At 40.0% G+C, this 21,377-nt stretch overlaps 2 protein-coding genes across 4 annotated transcripts in view; one reads left to right on the top strand and one right to left on the bottom strand.

Moving 5' to 3' along the window:
- Positions 1-14,584, top strand: part of chrm2a (cholinergic receptor, muscarinic 2a) — a 90,914-nt gene extending 76,330 nt beyond the window's left edge. For all 3 annotated transcript variants that reach the window (XM_085250868.1, XM_085250870.1, XM_085250869.1), the window contains one exon: positions 6,692-14,584. In XM_085250868.1, the coding sequence (XP_085106994.1) occupies positions 6,733-8,241 (1,509 nt within the window). In that variant the 5' untranslated portion in view covers positions 6,692-6,732 and the 3' untranslated portion in view covers positions 8,242-14,584. The remainder of the gene's footprint in view (positions 1-6,691) is intronic.
- A 55-nt stretch (positions 14,585-14,639) lies between these two features.
- The window catches only part of ptn (pleiotrophin), a 54,968-nt gene continuing 48,230 nt past the window's right edge, over positions 14,640-21,377 (bottom strand). The window contains exon 5 of the mRNA XM_085250871.1: positions 14,640-15,429. Within this exon, the coding sequence (XP_085106997.1) occupies positions 15,362-15,429 (68 nt within the window). The 3' untranslated portion in view covers positions 14,640-15,361. The remainder of the gene's footprint in view (positions 15,430-21,377) is intronic.

The raw sequence follows: 21,377 nt of genomic DNA, 5'->3' as shown, positions 1-21,377 counted from the left end.
AAGTGCGCCATCTAGTGAGGAAACATCAGAATTGCAGGGGAAATAAAACATTAACAAGGTTAATTTATTACATTTTTTTCAAGTTTGGCGGGCCGGATCAAAACGTTTAACGGGCCGCATGTGGCCCCCGGGCCGTAGTTTGCCCATGCCTGGTCTAGCAGCAGTGTGACGTCCACAGAAAGTCAGTGATATTCAAGCAGAGACTGGTGAAACTGCTGGCGACATCAAATGGGCACATTCTAAGGTCAGCTTTGTTCATTTTCAGAGATTAAAGCGACGTTGAATGACAGTGCAGGACACCGCTGATTGACATTACTGGGTAGTAAACATAGTACTGTGCAAAAGTCTCGAGCCAGCACACTTTTATTTGTATTTCGCTTCCAAGGAGGCAGTAGTTTATTAAAATGGCCTTGAATAATAGTTCAAGGCTTTTTAAAGGTGTTTCAAAGGTTTTTGTTGTACTTTTTGGACTTTTTGGACTTTTTTCTATCTAAGCCACTTAACACGGATCTGTGAATCATTCAAGCAGAGAAAAGACAGCTAACTCAAGGTATCAAAGGTATAAGTCTACACATATCAAAAAGAATCATTGTTACAAAATCTTACAAACAACTGTATCTTTAAGCACTTACTTAATTACTAGTAGCCTGTTGTAAAAACACTTTTTTTTAGTTTCTTTAGTCGAATCTATGTGAAATACCAAATTTAACAAATGAAAAGGCATAAAATTCTATTTGGCATTCTCAAATCTTGGCATTGTATGTAATGACATGTAGTGTGTCCTTAAAATAATTGAGAAAACCAGACAAGTGGAGGACAAAAGCTGTCAAACATGGTGGAGCATCTGTTATAGTTTGGGGCTGCATTTCAGCCAGTGATGTTGGGGTTCTTGTCTAAATCTATGTTATTATGAATGCAGAAAAGTACCGTCACTTTTAGAGCCATCATGCAGTACCATCTGGAAAGCATCTGATTGGCAGTGGCTTCATTTTCAGCATGACAATGATCCCAAACACACTGCCAACGGCAGTAAAAGCACACCTGGATAGAAAAACACACAATCACACAGTGGAACACCATCAATCATGAACTGGCCTTCCCGCAACCCAGACCTTAACTTTATTGAAGGAGTGTGGGATCATGTTGACAGAGAGCAGAATGAAAGGCAACCAACAGCAACAGAGAGCTTTGGAATATCATTCAAGAGGAAATAAAAAAAATTGCAAAAACAATTAAGAGTTGAAGAACTCTATTTATACCTTAAATAGTATATTTCCAATGATGTTTTCATGAAAGAAAGTGCTGGACTAGAGCCTGTAATGGCTACTAGCACCCAACCATCAGTGACAAAGCAATACACAATGAGCAAATCACTTCCAGAGGGGACACGGCTTAAGGCAGAGCCTGAGTCTGACAAGCAGATACGGGTATTGTACTGAATTTGTGTTGGTCAGAAGAAAGTTTGTCTCTCAGTTTCACGGGTGATGCCATCCATTAGCCATGGTCATGATATCTGGGTAGAGACTTCAAGAATAACACTGGAAAGGAGCCAAAGAGTACTTTCTCAAGAGTTTGCCTGCACTCACCCGTTAAGTATAACCACTGTTCTTTTGAAAATAGTGAGTTGTTTTGACAGGGTGCTTCCTGTTGAGAAATCTGCTGGGTCTCTTTCCATGACAACATCCAGGAAGATTTTGCCATGGTATTACCTATCAGGATTACCACAGAGATCCAATATCCAATAAATCACAGAAAATGATTAGCAAAGAGCTTTGATCATTCACAGTATAAATATTTACTCTGAATCTCTACAGGCATCTGTCAAGCTCTATAACTCACAGTCTGATATCCCTGAGACAGTCGAAGGGGCCTGAGGAAATGAATGCAAATTTGTAATTACACTCCAGCTCAAGATTTGGATCGTTTGGTAGCCATCAGAACACTGGGATGCTGTGTTGTTTTGATGGTTATCAGAACAGTTTTCATTTCCTGCTGGACTTTTTTTTCCCCAAAAAAATATTTGTATGCATGTCTGTGTCTCTGTGTATCTCCCATCTTGGTCAGTATCCCTGTCTGAATCACAACTCAACTGAAGATTAGTTTACAAAAAGGCAAAAAAACAAAAATGTTTAATCCCAACTAAACCTGCTTAGCTTAACCTAAAATCTGATTCCAAAAAGATAAGAGCCCGTTTAACCTGCTCACATATTACCTATTATTAAAGCTGTATTTATAACACTTCTCTTTGTTTTTTGTTTCTTTTTTTTTAAGGCGTCTGCTCATTTTGCCCAAAATAAAGAATCCTCAAACTTAGATGAGCAAAAAAAGCAGTGATTTTTCTTTTTGAAAACTGTCTTTTTCAGTAAACTGGTATAACCCCTGACAATAGGGCTAAATAAATCTGTACCCCCGTGGATGAGCTGGACTGTAGCAATGCGGGGTTTTTACATTCCAGTCATGCTTCTGTGCAAACAGCAACTAAACGAAGGCCTAACCTTGCACGCTCCCATGGAGAGGGCCTGCAATGAAATTGCATATAATCACAGAAAGCAGGGTGCAAGTGCCCTGGGATTTGCTTGGGATCAGTGCTCAGAGATGGGGGCTGGAAATCTGGACGCTAGGAGCAGTCAAATGCATCAGTTTAAGTTCAGCTACAATGGTGGAACATTTGGAAGCAATCTTTTATATATTTTTGGTTGAAACCATGCGGACAGAAAGCCACATTTGTTGTCTGTCTCTGGCAAAACTATTGTGTAAGTGATTAGTTATTTTCTGATTAATTTTAAATCACAAACTTTAACTTAGGGTTAAATGCACCGAGTGTTTCTGGCTTCACTTTGGGCTTTTTTTTTGTTATATCTGGCTAGCCTGGAGTCCCCCAGAAGAGACAGAGTGAGGACATAAGACGTGAAAGGGAGAGGTTGGCCCTCTCTGTTTCCCAGAGGGCATACGCAATTTTCAGCTCTAGTGAGCCAGCTCTAGGAATACCAGCATCTGAACGCAGAACAATACTGAAGCTCATTTAGTCATGTCTTCCCATGGTAGCAACTGACTTGTCACCTTTTTTTAAATAAAAACAATTTAAACAAACATAGCAAATTTAGGATTACTGGACCCACTGACACACATTTAATTCTCTGAGTTGCAGAGCACAAATTACAACAAACAACAAACTTATTTTTTATTACATCATCTGTGACTGATTATGTTAATCCTTTAAAAAACTTTACAGAATAAGTGAAAAATATCTGAATATTCATCTGTCTGAGGTGCCACTCATGCTCTGATTGGGCTCTGTCGGATGCAGTGGTACCTGACTACTGTAGTACTGAGAGTTGCAGGTAAGCTCCATGATTGATAGCTATGCTAAGAGTGCCACTGCTGCTCTCCCCAGGTGACGACAATTGAACTGCTGCTCAGCAGGCTGCAGTGCCAGTATGTCTACCAGTCACACTACAGCAAAAACATCTTGCTTCTGTTCAGTAATGGCTTATTAATGTTCCTCAATTCTTCTTAAGGAGCTAAGATAAAGATGTTTAATGAGGTTTTCAGCTAAAAGCACAACAGTAAAGCTAAAGTAAATAAATGGGTTTCCTTGGAAGGGGTGTCTAATGGCTTCCTTTAAATAAAGTGATGCTTTTAAACCAAGTCTGGGCCCCTAAGTCTGCTTTTGGAAAACCATGGCTGCCCACATTGAGCTTAAAAAGGATTTGTGCATTTTTAGTTGACTCTAGCAGGGGCCCAGCTTTCGCCCTGTTGTGGAAGAGATTTCAGGTGGGGGACATAGCTTATGGCAGCTAGAGGTGGACAAAGAGCAGCTAGGGGAGTTAACTGTCTCAACAGTGCTATGACCATCTATACTGATCCCCTTTACTTCTCTAATCCACTTGGCTGAAGCAAGTCACAAGTGTGTCCCATTTGTATTGTTAGTGTTTTTGAATGTAAATCGGTGGACTGAACATTTTATGCGGATTAGACAAGCTTAGCTCCATGCCTAATGCAATGATTAGGGATTTCTGGCACAGCAGATAAGTGAATGTTCACTAGTTACTCACTGGGCTCAACGGTTAAAGACCTTAGACCAAAATGGCAAAGTCTTGAACAAGACAGCTTTCAAGCTGGAGAAGCGTCACAGAGAAATGATCGGATTGGTCACTAACCTTTTGTTACATTAAACTGTATTCAAGCAAAAAACTTGGATGTAAAGACTGCTTAAATGTAGACTGAAGAAAGCTGAATGAAAGGAAATTTGGAAGAGAGCTACACTACTTTATATGATAGAGGATTGTAGGTGTGTGTTCTTAAACAAATGAGTGAGACAGATTTTCCAGTTTGTCTACACTTTTCAGATTTGGCATTTATCCCCGAAGAACAAACAATTTGATTTTCTGTCTTGTGTAATTAAATTCAAGGTGTTGTATGGACAGGGGTATGTGTTGGTGATTTATCTAGCAGTTTTCAGTCAAATATGCTTTGATTTATATTTACTGCAATGTCAAGAAACGTATTGGGTAACATTAAGGTTGGTTTTTAAATCACAGCAAAAGAGTACCACTAATACCTGAACCTTCAGTTCAGAGGCTGAACAAAGTTTGAGTACGTTAAGGTGTTTGCGTAAAAACACTAAACAGGTCACCAAGTGCCATAAAACCTGCAAAAAAGCAACTGAAATGACTCAAAGAATTTTGACGCACCTTAAGACACATCACTCATAATTTCAAAAGACTCTAGCACAGTATGCGCAGAACTGAGCAGTGCTTTTAAAATCAAAGCAAGGTCTACAACACCGATGAGTGTTTAAGATTAAAAGGGAGAACTAGTGGGTGACTTGGGAATCCAAAGAAGTTTATAGTGCTGTATGAAAAGAATTTTTAAATGCAAGTTGGAAAATGTCTTTGAAGTTAAAATGCTAGCTCAAATTGTCAATAATTTCTTTTAAAGTTTTCATTGAACTCTTGGTAACATGATGTGTGTAGTGTATAATCACACAGTTCCTTGCTCTTTTTAAGAATGTATGCAGCAACCCTGCCTTGGTTTAAAGGAATAGTAATTTTAAATAAAACATCATTAGCTAATATATGGGTTTAGAAACACATGAAGAAGACATGAAAGGACAATAATTCAAGCCCCAAACTAGTCATTAGGTTTTACGGTATTAGTTTGAAAGTGTATCCATCAAGTGTTAACACCTAGTAAGCTTTAATCACTGGGGATTAATAAATAAATACATTTTTATATGTACATGGTTTTAAAAAATAGCAAAGAAAACATTACAGGTATGTTGTTGCATGTTTAACCAAATTCAGTCCAGTTGGGACCACAACAGTGGCATAAAAATGGCTATCAATCATCTGCAGCAATTAAGATTTAGAGGTATGGCTTTGTCCTGAGGCCTCCCCTCCCCCTGACATACACATACACAAAGATCTCAAAGATAAAATGGAACAAGTATCAGTGACAACAGACATGACATTAAGTGAGAAATTGTATTGTAAGGGGGTTGCAAAGCAGCTTGCAGAAGCAGCAGCAAAGATGAGCTAAACTCTATGTGGGCTCAGCATGTTCTATTTTACCACTAGGATGTTCAAAGATGTGTTGAGATATGCACTGAAGCTAGCAGGCACTGAGATCAGGGGGTTTCAGAGTGAGTTTGACTCTTGACTGAAGTAAAATTATGTTGTACTAGACATTGGTTTAAAAGGAATAATTTATGAAAGTTATTTATCCTTTGTTTATATGTGCATTAAAAAGGATTTGCTTATTAAACAAACAGTCCTATATGTGAACATTTCTATTACCATGACCATGTCGTCATCCATCTGTCCATCCAGCCATCTTCTTCTTTCCGCTAATTGACTAAAGACATGGTGGAGCTGGAGCGTGTTTTGAGCTATCACAGGGGGGAGAGGCAGGGTGCGTCCTGGACAGGTCGCCAGTCTGGCACAGGGTGATCTGTTATCATGATATCCTCATTTCATATCCTACCTCGATTTATTTTTACATATCTTATTATTCAGCAGTCACTGATGTGCATTAGGTTTTTGCCTCTCAGGGACCTTTTGGGGGTTTTTTCTCCATAATGAGGCAGGTGTCTAATGGGTAGATGTTATTCATGCAGTGATTATGAAAAATATAAGTGCCTGATACCTGTGCTTCCAATTATCAAGCTAATTAGTGTGTGGCCAAAATTGCCACTGTTATCTGATGAATTGCTTTTAGGAGGGCTAAAAGCTAGTTTGAAACAGAAAGGGTCATATTGCCCATACTGATGGTTTAGAGAAACATATTTTCACATTTTTGTAATGAATCTCGATTATCATCTGCTCTACTTGTACCATTACAGGTTGGAAGATGGCATCGCATCTTTTGTAGCATTCTGAAAGTATATTGTGTGCTGATAAGTGCTGCTGTCATTTGCTGTTTTAATTTTAATTTAGTGCCAATCAGCACATATTAATGTATTTTGGATTAGGTACCTTGACTATATGTGAGAAAATACTTGGCTTGCTAAGTTAAGTTAAAAATAAGTTACTGTGGGTTTCTCAGCTTTCACAGTTGAAAAGAAAAAAATAAAGTGCATACAATGTATATGCATCTAAAATAGTCTTTAGCTAGCTAACTAAAATGCTGAAGCTATCACCGTCATCCTTTGCACCTTATTACAAATCTTCTCTCTTTTGTTCTCTTGTAGGTTCCATCTGAGTAGGAGGTGGCAACAAAAGACCAAATGCCATGGATGCATTCAATTTCACATATTGGAATGCCTCTGAAGGCAATGACACAGAAGTTGTGGAAGAGAGCGAAAGCGCCTACAAGACTGTGGAGGTGGTGTTCATCGTGTTGGTGGCTGGTTCCCTCAGTTTGGTTACAGTTATTGGAAATATCCTAGTCATGCTTTCCATCAAAGTTAATAGGAACTTACAAACTGTCAACAACTACTTTTTATTCAGCCTTGCATGTGCTGATCTCATTATTGGACTGTGCTCGATGAACTTGTACACAGTCTACATAGTGATTGGCTACTGGCCCCTGGGGCCAGTGGTGTGTGACTTGTGGTTAGCATTGGACTATGTTGTCAGCAATGCATCTGTCATGAATCTTCTCATCATAAGCTTTGATAGATACTTCTGTGTCACCAAGCCCCTCACCTACCCTGTCAAAAGGACCACCAAAATGGCAGGAATGATGATTGCGGCTGCCTGGGTCCTGTCTTTCATCCTATGGGCGCCTGCTATTCTCTTCTGGCAGTTCATTGTGGGTGGGCGGACAGTGCCTGAGAAGGAGTGCTATATCCAGTTCTTTTCCAATGCTGCCGTTACTTTTGGCACAGCCATTGCCGCCTTTTACCTACCTGTCATCATCATGATTCAGCTCTACTGGCAGATCTCAAGAGCAAGCAAGAGCCGTGTGAAGAAGGACAACCGGAAGCCATCCGGAGCAATCCCTGAATCTATCTCACCAGGCCAGAGGAGAAACAACACTCCAAAATCTAACAACAACAATGTACCAGGGGAAGATGCGGGGCATTCGCAAAGCCAGAATGCTGCTGATGGGGCAAACCAGCATGACGGAAAACTCCAGAATGGCAAAGGGCCGTCCTCAACCACTGCAGAGGGAGAAACTGAAGGTGATGATGCAGCAAGGGAGAACTGTACTCCTGGAGAGGAAAAGGAAAGCTCCAATGACTCAACATCTGGCAGTGTGGCTGCTTCCAATCAGAAGGATGAGGAACCAGCACCATCCACAGCCAACTCCAGTCTTGAGACAAACCAGCCAATCACACGTCAGCGAGCCAAAGCAGGGGGCTCCAAGCTGACATGCATTAAGATCAAGACTAAATCGCCCAAAGGTGACTGCTACACACCATCTAATGCCACTGTTGAGATTGTCCCAACCTCAGAGCGGCAGAACCATGTGGCTCGGAAGATTGTGAAGATGACTAAGCAACCTCCAAACAAGAAGAAGAAAGCAGCACCGTCACGGGAGAAAAAAGTTACCCGCACCATAATGGCCATCCTGGTAGCGTTTGTTGCCACTTGGACTCCTTACAACGTGATGGTGCTTATTAACACGTTTTGCTCTAGCTGTATCCCCAACACAGTATGGACTATTGGTTACTGGCTATGCTATATCAACAGCACCATTAATCCGGCCTGCTACGCCCTGTGCAATGTCACATTTAAAAAGACATTCAAACATCTTCTTCTCTGCCAATATAAGAATATTAGGTCAGCCAGATAAACACAGATCGCTTGGCAGGAACCACAGATGGATGAGTCGTGTGTCTATGATTGTGTGTTTGTGTGTGTCATCCATGAACATGTGTATCTGTGCCTATGAAAGAGGTTTGTAAGCATCATAAAGACTGCAAGAGTACCTTTGCCATCATTCAGCCATTAGTTTTCCAAATTCTCTCAATAACCGGTTGTAGCACTTTACACAAATTCAACTGAAGCCAGTTGCATTGAGATATGTTTGCAGAAACAGTGTAGATAAGAAAGGTTAAAAAAGGGTTACTGAATGCCTAAAAAAGAAAAGGGGGTGTAAAGCAGGGAAAAGGAAGTGAGACTGATCCAATGAAAAATGAACAAAGGTAAAGAGCAGAGGAATATCTCTGCTGTAAGAAAACACAAGAAATCTTCAAAATGGGAAAATAGGGCTGACTGAATTTACAAACATCAGAAGTTTGAAGTTCAGAAAAGATACCTGTAGATAACTGTAAATATCACTATGTAATTATGTGTGTGAGTGCAGAAGTAGGTGCGTGCTGGCTCTGCATTTGTGTGCACACGTGTGGCCCTCTGCCTGCCTTCTTTCTGTGATCATCATCATGACACCTCCAATCACTCACAAAATTTGTACATTAAAAAAAAAAAGCAATTAAAATCCACTGAAGCAGCTGATAAAGATTGAAAATACTCAACAGCAAAACTTAATTTGAACCAGTCAGATAAATCTATTATTCTGCTAATTGAGGATGGATCCCCATTGAGGATGTAAATATGCTCGTTCACATCAGTGATGGATGGGAAGACTATTAGCGCTCATGTTTGTTGAGATGAAAATGGGACCAGGAGACAGTTGCTGTAGCTTAGTGTAGCACAAATAATGGAAACAAGGGGGAAATGGCTGATTAACGTGCTCTGTCATTTAATCTGCACATGTAAATGCAAACAGCAACGAGGAGGAGGATCTTAGAGTAGAGCGCTTGCTTCTTCAAATTGAAAGAAATCACTTGAGCTGGTTGGGAATGCCCTGCAGACCCCCAGAAAGGTTCAAGGTAATCACCAAGGCGAGCAAGATCTGCACAATTTTGAGTTGACTGCCACTCGGTCCTGGATCCAGATAAGAGGTAGAAAATGGATCGGACTGGATGTAAAGAACAACATGATGTTTTCTGAGGGTCTATGTATGATACTACCTTTTTTTGTTGTTGTTGTTTGTTTGTTTTTATCTCGGGGCAGTGCTTTTTGTCTTGCTGTCAGTGTGAGGAAGTCACTGCACACAGCCAAAGAGTAGTCTCAAAGAGTAGTCTGTCATATACCATTAGAAGGGATAACTAAATGGCTGTAGCTGAAAGGCAAACAAACAGACCCAACTGCAGTAGCTATAAAAAATAAATTTAAAATGTGGCATAGCTTGCTCAGTCGCTCTTTTGTCGCTCATGACAGCTATGAAGAAATGTGTTTTTGCTGTCAAGATATTCACCGCTGAAATGAAACTTCCTTCTCAGTGAGTGAAACAGGTGGTTGGAGCTCAGAGCTGTTTTTTCTTACCGTCTGTGGGAAGGCACTTTGAGTGGGAGACGTCATCTGATCATGCTGATTAGTGGATTGATGTCACAGCGTGCTCTGTACTGTACTGATGATGATTGCGATTGCGAAGACCTAGGTGTGTGTGTGGGGTACGCTTGTGTGTGGCTGTATACATGCGGAGTTTGTCTGTGCACTCCATGAGTGGAGTTTACTTCAGATCACAAGTCATAGACTTGTGATTTTTCTGTTTTAAAAAAAAGGGCTATTTACACCTTTTGTGTTTTGTGACTTTTTTTATTTTACTACTGTTCAATTATTATAAACACACACACTCATATACACACACACACACGTACACTTGTGTTAATGAAATGAAAAATGGAGAAAAATATATTTTTCCAGCACAACATGTTCTGTGTGCTCATACATGTCATCCATCACTTAAGCCTCGAGATCCTCGTTTATACTAATGTGCGCTCACTAGTTGATCTGATTAATACGCAGGAGAAATTGCCACGAGGATGTTGCCACATTGGCTGGTAGGTGGGCTTTTTTTTGCAAAGAATTACGCCTGCACCAAATAGCTACTCAAGGCTGTCTCCTTAAAGAGAAATCTGGGACAGATCCTATAATGAAAACTCACCATGAGGCTGATCAGATTATGGGACGATGTGGAACACCTACATTTGAGATTAAAGATTGCCCATTATACGCTCAGCTTGCTACAAGCCCATGCCCCACTTAGTGCTCCACTCAACCCTGATCCTGTTATAGTCTCTTACTCTTTTAAGGCCATGAATGTAATGTACATATAAATGTATATTTATATAGTCATTTTCATATATTATTTCATTGTATCTTTCATTTTTCTCAATGTATCACCTTATTTCCAGCTACTACACCACTGATGTATGCTCTGTTCATTTCAAATCAGTCCATATATATATTGAGACTTCGAGCAGCAGTATGTATTCTGCCACGATCGGGTGGGGATAGGGGGAAGAGATTAAACAAGAAGGTCAAAGCACAAAATTACAGTGCAGAGGAGAGTAGTGAAAGTTTGGAGTTACAGTCTTTTATGGATATTTTTATTCAAATGACTTTCAGAGACATTAGAAGGTTAGAAATAATGATATTTAGTTCAAATTAAAATTTGCCTTTCATCAAAGAATCATCCATTTTCACATTCTCGCAGCCATTTGACAATCTAGTGGCCAATTTGCCTAGATAATCTGGAAATATGTTACACCCCATGTTCCTTGAAGCAACCCTCATAAGTTAGATTGACTTGATGGCACTGTTTAGGTGTCATACAGTCAAAACTGTTCCCGCAGCTGCTCAGCAGGTCTGGGATCCAGTGGTTTTGCTGGACTCTGCATCGTAGACAGAACACCCGCTGACTGCCTCTATTCGCAATGAAGTGATTGCCTGCCTTGCCCCGAAAATCCTCACATTTCTTTCAGCATCCATGAAAGATGGCATCAAGGGCTCCCACAGCATCTTTCCACTTGTTCTGCATCTTCTAAATCTTCTTTTTCACCAAGACACCTGAACTATAATGCTCTGATATAGGTCATTGTGTCTTAGTGGTGCGTTCATATGTATTTATCTTTTAATATTGGCACAAAATGTTTTGTCATTCTTTTAAAGTTCTCAGTAGAAATGCAAAGTAGTGTAAAACAGAAAAAAATTAAACCACCTCAGAATTTTGCTTTTGAGGTTTGAGCAACAGAAGGGAAAAAAACCCAACTGTTCCATATTTATCTAAACACCTCCAGCAGGAACTCAGACATCCATCAGAGCAGCCATCCTTTTCGATGATAAGTGGAGCCATGTCTGTCTGACATCTGTCACACATCTTAGAAGTGAGTAAAGACCCTTCCAGAATAACTAATCTTTGCTAAGCTGTCATTTGAGTGATACCAGCAGGAGACTAAGTGGCTCACAGCTCAAGTGGTGGTCTAGGGGTCTCAGCTTGAGCAGCTGTGTAGGTGTTTGATGGAAGGCGATGGCAGTTTATCACCTCCCGGAGCGGGAAAAGGGCAAAATGCATCCAACAAAATAAACGTGTGTACTTTGAACATTAGGGCCATTAAGCCATTTCACTCATCCTGGTCTTGTTGCCACGTTGTCAAACACTTGAGAACTAAAAGACGTTCTTGTATTAGGGCTTGACTGGAAATGGTCAAAGTGGGTGGGGGTTAGGTGAGGAATGTACCCTTATGACAGAGAGAAAGTGCAACACATAGTGACAGTGAAAGAGTACAGCTGTCGTCCATATAACGGAGAAAGCAAGCTGATGGCTCCAAGGTGTTCGTTGTACATGTGAAACAGCAGAAAATCGTGGTTACGAGAGTGAGACATAGAAAGGGCGGAGACAGTAGGGTCTGTTCAGTGACAAAATCCAAAGCTAGAGGATCACACCGCAGGTGGACCATGTTTGGAGAAGTCCCAGCCATTCTCAGCAGGTCAGCCAAAGGTTTTCCTGCAAGAATTTTAGTGTCCCGGTCCCAAACCTGCCACTGTATGTAAACAGAGTGACACGGCACCGTTTACTGTCGCTCCTATGCTTTTATTTCATCTCATTCTCATGCCGTGCAAACGCAATTCATAGTTTCTCACTGTTTTCAAGCATTTTAGCATTTTATCAGTGATTTCAAATGCATTTATACATACCTTGATGTCCATGACCAAAATAAACATAGTCTCTCTCTATATTGTAATAGTCATCATATCGTGTTGTGCCGTCAGAGCTAGCTGGGCTCCTGTCCATACGGCTTATGTCAAAGGGCTACATTCCTTTTTTAAGGAGTACATGTGACACGCAACGTTTATCAGAGACAACTTTAAATTTGAGGTTTCTCTGGCTTCACTCTTGGGGCCGTTGCTGAGAATAATCTCAACAGTCTTGTGCAACCAAGCAGATACGAAGACGCAGCAGCTTGTGCATGCTGTGAGATTTTATTCAGAGACTGAAAGTTTATATCGCCGGATTGTACAGAGCAATTTGAAGTGCCTTATCCAGAATGACATAAACAAATTGCTCTTTTATCCTAAAATCCCTGTTGCTTCTTCAGAGTGTCTGGCCTGAAAGTTGTGGATCGTGCTGCTGTGTGATGCACGTTAAAGAGCGTGTTTGTCAGCCTTCCTGATTTTATTTATTTATTGATATTATTTTGCCAGCTCTGGGCTACCATCACTATAAGTTTTAGGTTAACAGGAGTCCCCTGTTTCGACTGAACGAGCTAAAGAATTGAAATGATGTAGAAATGTCCACAGCTAAATCAGTTTGCAGGCACAGTGGGCTTTTTTAGTGGACTGCCAATCCTTTATGTATGTATTCTAAATTGTCTTCAAAGGCATTGTACTTTTACATGCAAAACCTATGTGTGTGTCTTTACGTTGAGATCAGGGGTCATCATTCATTCGTGTGTGTCTGTGTGTGTGTGCATGCACCTTGCTGTGTGGTGGTTTATTTTTTTTCTAACTGGCATCCTCAGCATGAACTCGTCAGACTGGATAAAATATCATAACGCACATCAGGACAGATTCAGGCAGAGTGATTACCTATTTCTTTGTCATCACTTCTTTCTCTTTCAACAGCAAAAAGCTTCCAAAGACTCACTGAGACACAGAATTCCATGGAAGAGACATGATATACATACATTTTCTATCACATTTTGTAAATCTGAACCTTTTATCATTGTACAAAGTACAAATGTAGTATTACAAATTAGAATTTGACCAGTGTACAGCCAGGGTTTTTGGTTTTTTGGGGTTAAAAAATGATTAATAAAAAATCTATAAAGATGTGAATATTATAAACTGTGTTTCTAAGATTATATAACTGCAAAGGTAGAAGGTATAAATATGTGCATTTCTGGAGTGCGTCATTTGAAGAAATGGATTCTTGCCTTGGGAACTGAGTGACTGAATCCAAACTTTTACACAATGGAAAAACGTTCCAGGGGATTTGAAGAATGACTTGTGCAGCCAGAAAGAGGAAAAAAAAAAAAAAAAAGAGCAATCCCCAAGAAGGGAAACCGAGGATGGGGACAAAAGCTAAAACTAGTTTCAGTGTGGCCGAAAGCTCCGAGGCAAGGGTTTCATTTTGATTTCACCTGTAAATTTATAAGGCTTCACACTTACCTTGAGAAAAAGGTGGTTCACCTGCTCTCTTGCTAGACACACTTTACAACTTTTTGCAATTTTAACATCACGGGAAAAATGTGTTCTGTAAAAAAAAAAAAAAACTAATGTGCTGAGGGTTTGAGTTCTATGACCTGGTCTGAACTTCATGGGTCAGAAAACGTGTATTTAAAATGGAAACCAACTTTAAAAAAAAGCAATCAGTAGCCTGCTGCAAGTGTTAAATGTACATTCAGGTGTTAATTTTTCATTTGCTTGTATATGTAGGTGCTCACTGTGTACTCACTCACTGTGGCTTGTGGCTTCTCTTGTAATAGGAAAAATAAATTTATTGTTTGCATTGTATATATCTATATGATATTACATTATATGTAATTCAGATGCAGTATATTTGAAATGTACATACACGATTAATAGCTATTCTCTGAATGTTTCCCCTCGACAATCCCTCGTTTATTCTCCCTCCCCTCCCCCCACTATGAAACTCCCTGTACAGTAACAATGGTAATATTTTTTGCTTTGATGCATTCTTGATCGATTATCTGTTCTGGACAATGAATCTGAGTGTTCTTATCACTGGCTACCTATGACACTGTAAGATGAACTGCATTAAGTGGTTACATTGTGCCATATCCTCTCGGAATGAAATTCGAATAAAAATATACGAAACGTGTTTGAAATTTGGAGGTTTTTGATTAACGGGAAGCACAGGATGAAACACAAACACTGTTGGCGTGTTTTCTAACTTTGAATTTTATTTTATGCATTTTTAACTTTTGGAAATGTACCAGGAAACAGAGAGGATGTTAACTCGAAGGGCTACCACAGTGGGGACTCGTTTTTGTTTGTTTTTTTCGTTCTTTTTTTACAACCGAGAGATGGAGAGTTACAACCAGTGAGTATAATAAAGTGAGTACAACAGGGCAGCAGGAGAAAAAAAAAACTATCTTATGTTTATTCGGTGCTATTTGACAGGAAGAAAAAGAATTATAATTAAAGTGAGCCACAAATTGCAAATTCATGACTTTTTTTTTTTTGCTCAAATTAATTGAGTAAACATTTTCATAGCTTCAGTTTTAACAAACCGACTTATTAAGTCTGGGCATGGATCAAAGAGTTTTCCAAATTAGGGTTATGCTATGTGAAACTGTAAGACAAATCCTAAGCAATTTGCCCTTGAGAAAATAATTCTAGACATAACATCATTAAGTGGGAATGCGACTAATTAAATCTGATTATTTATCTCTATTGTATTACATCCTCTATTGCAACATACAAGTCTTTCTCCTCAGGTGCTAGAAAGAAGAAAAAAGTAAAACGTGGTCACTAAGAGTCATCTTCTGACTGATTTTTGTCAAAGCTATACGGGCTCCTACAGTCAACCTACAGGACACGTAAAGAGGAACCATGTTGAAATAGGGCCGTCTGTTCCGCTGTCTTCTTCCTTCTTCACCGGCTCAAACAAGCTCATCAGCCATTTGGGTGCGCTCTCGCTTCTTGCCTTCCTTCTTTTGCTTCTTTGCATCTGCAAGGATAAAAAGGTTAAAATTTGATAGTTTCTCTAAAAGTTTTTGTGAAAAGTTAAGATAACCTGTGCTCGGTAACAAAATGTATTAACTGTATGAGTTTTAATCTTTTTTTCGCCAGAGTTCACATTTTGTGCTGTGACGATTGTAGTTCTGTGCTCTCTTGGGGATTGATTTGGCAGCCTGGGTTGTACCCCATGAAAAACCACCTTATCAACTTGCCGCAACAGTGGCTTGGTACCTGGCTGCCATGACAGGAGCCACAGTGCATGGCTCTCCTTTCTGCTTTATGGCCTCTCCACTCTGGTAAACAAAAATAGAGCACAACCCTCAGAGGTTTGGACAGCTAGCTTCTGCCTAGCTGTGTGTTGGTCATTCAGCTGTGCTGTTTATTTTTGTTTGTATCTGCGTGGCTCCATGTGTGTCTATCTCTTAGCCAAATTGTTGGTGTCTTATCATTTTACAACTTTGATGTTTCGCATTTTAGCGCGCAGATGTTATATGTCTAAAAGTACCACATCTAACATCTGTGCAAATGGTTGTTTGGCAGGAAAATGGCTCATTTCATTAGAACATATTCTGCCAAGTCATACTGGGAACATTACAGGTGGAAATAAAACAAATCATGACTGAAATTCACTGGACAATAAATACAGCCATTTTTTTTAATCATGTGCATATAGAGACAGGAAAACAATTCATGGCTCTCAACTGACTTTGCTCTATATGAAGACTGCTTTTGCAAAAAAATAGAAAAAAGGGAAGAAAATGCCTAAAAGCTACAGTGTGGTGTGGTGCACTACCACAAGGGTAAAGAACCCAGAACTAAGTTTTGCAAGCTGCTGAACCGAAAAACTGAGCCTTAAGGAGACAAAGTGGATACAGGCAATAAAACAAGAGACCTCAGAAGGACAAATGACAATTCTGTGGAATCCCAATATTCGCTCTGTTTTGCAGCAAGCATTCTGTCAGTGAGAAGTAAAATGTATAAATGCCAATTTAGGACTACTATATTTACTTCAGGCTAAGCCAAAGCATTTTGAAAGTGTGCAGCAGCAGTGAGCTCCAGAGTTTTTCCTGGCTCAGAACAGGGCTTTGGGTGGTGACTATGTATGTTAGCAAAACCGGCCTGTGCAAATTCATCTATTTCCTTAGCCATTTATCCAATCCAGGGTCACGGGAGAGCTGGAGCCAATCCCAACAGCTATAGGGCAAGTACTCATCAAATGTAATGTCTTCACTATGAGTATTACATAATACTATATTGTGTCCAAAGACATGCAGTTAGGTTAATAGGTGATTCTAAACGTGTGTGGTTATCTGTCTCTCTGTGTAAACCCTGCGACAGACTGGCGACCTGTCCAGGGTGTACCCTCCCTCTCACCCTATGATCGCTGGGATAGGCTCTGCGACCCTTATAAGGATAAGCAGAAGAGAATGGATGGATGCATCGTAACAAATCACAGCTCTTAAAGAGCAACATATGTCTAGTTAGCAATTTGGAAGCAAATGTTACTTATGTGGAGAATTCAGAGAGCTATGAATATTGTGCTTGGAAGCGTCTCAGCAAACTGACTTAGCACAATAACAGGGCCTTAAAGCCTTATTTAAAAAAAAGATTCAGTCTTTAATTGTGCGCATATCAAAGCTTGTTTTAGAATACAGACAGTGCAGTGGCATCTGCACTCCCTCTCAGCAAGAAAGTGGTTTTTGAAAATGCTACAACCTAACCATGAGTCTGTCAAGGTAGCCGCACTGCCGTGACTCATCTGGACACTTCAAAGGAACAAAGCCATGCTTAATATTGTTAGTAACACCTGTGCTTTCCCCACGATGACAAGTTAAAATGGCTGGTGTGAAAAATGCACATGGATAATGTTGAATAAAAATAATACATTTTGCTCCTTCTGCACTTTTCATCATCCTCTACATGTTTGAAGTTCTTAGGTGTTTGGCATGTCTAATCTCTGACTATAAATCGTGTTTCAAAGTAAGATTTGTCCAGCTTAGGACACGTTGAACGGTGATGTCAGCCATCTGCATCCAAAGCACATGCTCTAAACAAAAGAAGTGACTTGGCAAAGTAGAAAGTGATGGTGTGTGATGAAAATGACTGTCATTATAAGATGTCTGGAAATCCAGCAGGGACAGTAACATACAGAAAAGCTACATTGTGATTCTGTATGCATTCACTTTGTGCACTTTTGTTTGGAGAGATTGCCTTAAGAAATTATCTTAGCCTAATAACGTGCTGGCAAGCAGTTCTAAACGCCTTTCAGCCTTTTAACATTCTCAACGTGCACTACCAGGAAAAAGCCGAAAATCTCTTCTTGTCATCTCAGTTGCAAACTTCCACTGGCATAAGAATCTTGACATGCAAAGCGCTCTCGCCCCTGCAAATACAGAAATTACTCTTCCATGCCATTTGTTTACTTGTTTTTTTATTTGTTTCCTCTCTCTTCATCTCCCTGCTGTTTTGTGTCAGCATATTTTGCTCCCTGGAGAGAGAGAGAGATGGAAGAAAAGGATTTATTGTCATGCTGTTCTCTCAGCTCCATATATGAGATGTGGACTCTCATGCCAGGTTGGAGTACTTTCTGCTGCATTTGCACATTGCATGACTCTGCTCCTTTTTGCCTCTGACACAGACTCATAATCAGACCCTTGCTGCCTTCTCCAGCTCGAATCTGCCCTGAGCCAAAACACAGTGGCTACATATTTGCACAAATTTCAGGCTTTTTGCATTCACTTAATAAAAATGCACATATTAAAGTAAAACTTGCATATTAAGTTAATGATATAGGATAACTGTAAACTATTTATCTACTTTATACTTCTGCTTCACAGGAAGAAAATGATACTGCTCCACATTATTGAATCACAAAGTAAAAATTAGCTCCGCCTCAATGAAATGCAATGTTACTATTTGACATCCACCTTTTCACCCTCATTTGATCAAACTTTCTGTGTTATTTTCTAATTAAAACATTATTCCAACAGTAGCTAAGGACACAGTATTATCAAGTTTTTTGTTTTATAATTTATTCTAATTGTTTTGCTTCTCAGACTTTCATTGAGGTGGAGCTGCTTAGACAGCTAAAGCAAGAGAGCTGGAGTATGACACTGATGCACATGCCATCGGTGTCATAAAAAAGAATAAAAAGGCATTTTATTACTTATTACAACTTTATCAATTATAAAGTTTGACCACTCTCAACCTCAGTTTTCGCAGCTATGCCTCTTCGCCTTTGGGAGGCAGTAATCCTGAGTGCAGTAACACAACCACATGTGGCTGTGAATGCATGTCTTTGACTTAAAAATGAGGACACCACCTGTCTGTTCAAGACGAATGGCAGAAGCAAATTCACTCCAAGAAGATCCAGAGATGCCAGATTTCTCCTAACAAAGCCTTTTGTTTTACCTGAAATCAACTTTGGCATGCAAAGACTCCCTCACGCACTGCTCTGTGTGTTGTGCTGAAAGAGAAGGTGGGGACCTTGAGATTTCTACAGGTATTCATAATGTTTCTGTCAGTCTTTGTTCTCTCTTTCGCTCCAGAGGGTCCGTGTTTCACCTGGACTAGACAGCAAAGACACGCAACTCTGGATCTCAGATTGCTCCCAAGGTGCCTCTTACCATTGTCTCCTTCAAAATCTGCAAATGACAGATGCTGCCGCCACAGCAGCAACCCTGCTGCCCTCAGGGAAAACCCGGCTGCATCTCCTAAACCTAAAGTGGCTGGTCAGGATTACATATTTGGCTGGGCAGACATGTTCTCCCAGCTGGGGGTTAGATGGTCGCTTCTTTCTCTCACTTTGTCTCTCTAAGGCAAACATTTCTGTGTTGGTTTGTTTTTCAGGGTCTTTTTTCCCCTTTTCATAAGCCCTCTGATTCTGCTGCTGTGGACTGTATCTCTGCCATCCCCTGACTCACAGAGTAGAGCATGCACAATTCCCCCTACCATGTGAACCTTATTGTGCACAGCACCCCCTCTCTGTTTCCTAGTAGCTCCCCTGTTTCCCAAGGCTTATCTTCCAACTGGCAGACATGGGATATCACACCTCGCACAGATATCGAGTCTCTCTTCCCAACTGCCTCCCTTCATGTCTGCCCCTGTCATCCTTGCTCTGCATCTCTTTTGCCCTCAGCTCTCACACCTCTTAGGTTGTCACACCGCATCCGTGCATCTGGCTTTAATTGATGTGCAGGTATGCGGTGCTGCACACATGACTGCTAAACAAATAGATTTTGACACAGTCACAGACTATATTTAAATACATGCTGCACTTTTTTACTTGCGCTGCGCCTTGAACTGATGTGCAGTGATATTGTCTACATGTTTAATGTGGATATAATCAAGCATCTCTAAACGATTGATAAGAATTTAATGAGGAAGTCATATTTGATTTTGTTTAATTATGTAAATTAATCATTTGGTTCCTTATGAAACACTCAAACTGAAAAAAACCTGCATGTCCATAGTTGCACAGATAGATGAAGGTCTGAGAAGTATAAATGAGCACACATTCAATTTCACATTAAGTAAAATATTATTTTGAACAAAATGGATTCAATTACTTTCTATACATTCTAAACATAAATCCACATACACCTTTAAGTGTTTAAAAGTATCATATACTTGCTGTAAAGAGTGAGAGATGGTAAGTAGAGTGCATCTCTTCAAGATGTTCCTACTGTCACAATGTATTAACAATGTGCTACCAAGAGAAATGCTCAACTGATCCCTCTTTTGAAAGTCAAATAGTGTGTGGCAAAAAATCTTAAGACAAACAGTGTTGCAGACAGATGTGCAACATTTCACAGCACTGCAGCGGCAGACGTGTTGCACTGAGAGGGTCTCTCAGAAGTGCTCACATTGTCTTATCTTTGCAGAGCGGGACTTCGCCTGACTGTGGTTGTTTGATAAAGCGATGGTAAGGTTAAGTAAACTGTATGTGCAAACTTCATGTGCACGTGTGGCATCTGGGGAGTGTGATAAGGTTGCCGTTTATGGCCACTGGCAACATTTTGTACTCATTATAATCCTGTTTGGACAATGGAACATCCTTGTTTACAAAACTGACAAAAAGCACCAACTCATTTGGAATGAATCGAGTGCTTCTCATCAACAGTTTTGCCTCAATTTTTCAAGCAGGCAGGGATATATTGTAGATATTCCATGTTTCTTTCAGATTTTCTAATTACCTTGTATCTTATAGCTCCTTAAATGTTCTATAAACTGATTAATTCTCACATTCTCTGTGAAATGGAGGCCAAAAGTATTCCTCAGTTTAGTGTCTTATACATGACTGAAGAAAGCTAAAAGCTTGTACTTATAGCTGAATAATGAGTTAACCTATTCACCCTTGCCTTAACACTGTCTTTCACAGCTCCAACTTAGCACTTAAGTAGGAGGGTTTCCATCATACTGATGGCAGATTGAATATAAATTTGAATCACAGCTGGCTTTGCCTCGATTAAATCATTTGCAAGGGTTTGCTGGATTTAGTGGAGATGCAATCAGTCTGAGATGTGCCGGAGACAAGATAAATATCTCCTGAATTTACACAGTTATTATCACAACGAGGATAGAATTAGTTCATTCTCCCAAATACCTTGATACATACTTTGTACTACTCTACTGACGCCAATCCGTCCTACTTAAAATGAAGCCCAAGTAATTTTGCCTTTGATTTTGACCCATGTGTCGTGACAAACAAAAGAGGCAAATGTGCGGACGTGTCAGGATACAGCGAAGCACTTTGGCAGAAGAAACAAAGAGGTCTGAGCGGTAAGCATACCTTCAGCTACGATTAATTACAAAAACGAAGTGATCTGACATTGCCCGTAACTATTTACAGTGATCTAACAGTGAAAGTCCCGGAATGATTTTTCATATAGACCACGTGTCTGCGTGGGTCTGGCTTTTGATCTAAACCAACCTAAT

This window comes from Mchenga conophoros, linkage group LG17 (assembly GCF_057382185.1).
Source record: "Mchenga conophoros isolate Kocher_MC1m ecotype Shallow Benthic linkage group LG17, M_conophoros_male_GT1.1, whole genome shotgun sequence".
NCBI classification, from domain to species: domain Eukaryota; kingdom Metazoa; phylum Chordata; class Actinopteri; order Cichliformes; family Cichlidae; genus Mchenga; species Mchenga conophoros.
Note: the sequence above shows the minus strand (reverse complement) of the source record. Positions and strands in the feature narration are given on the sequence as shown.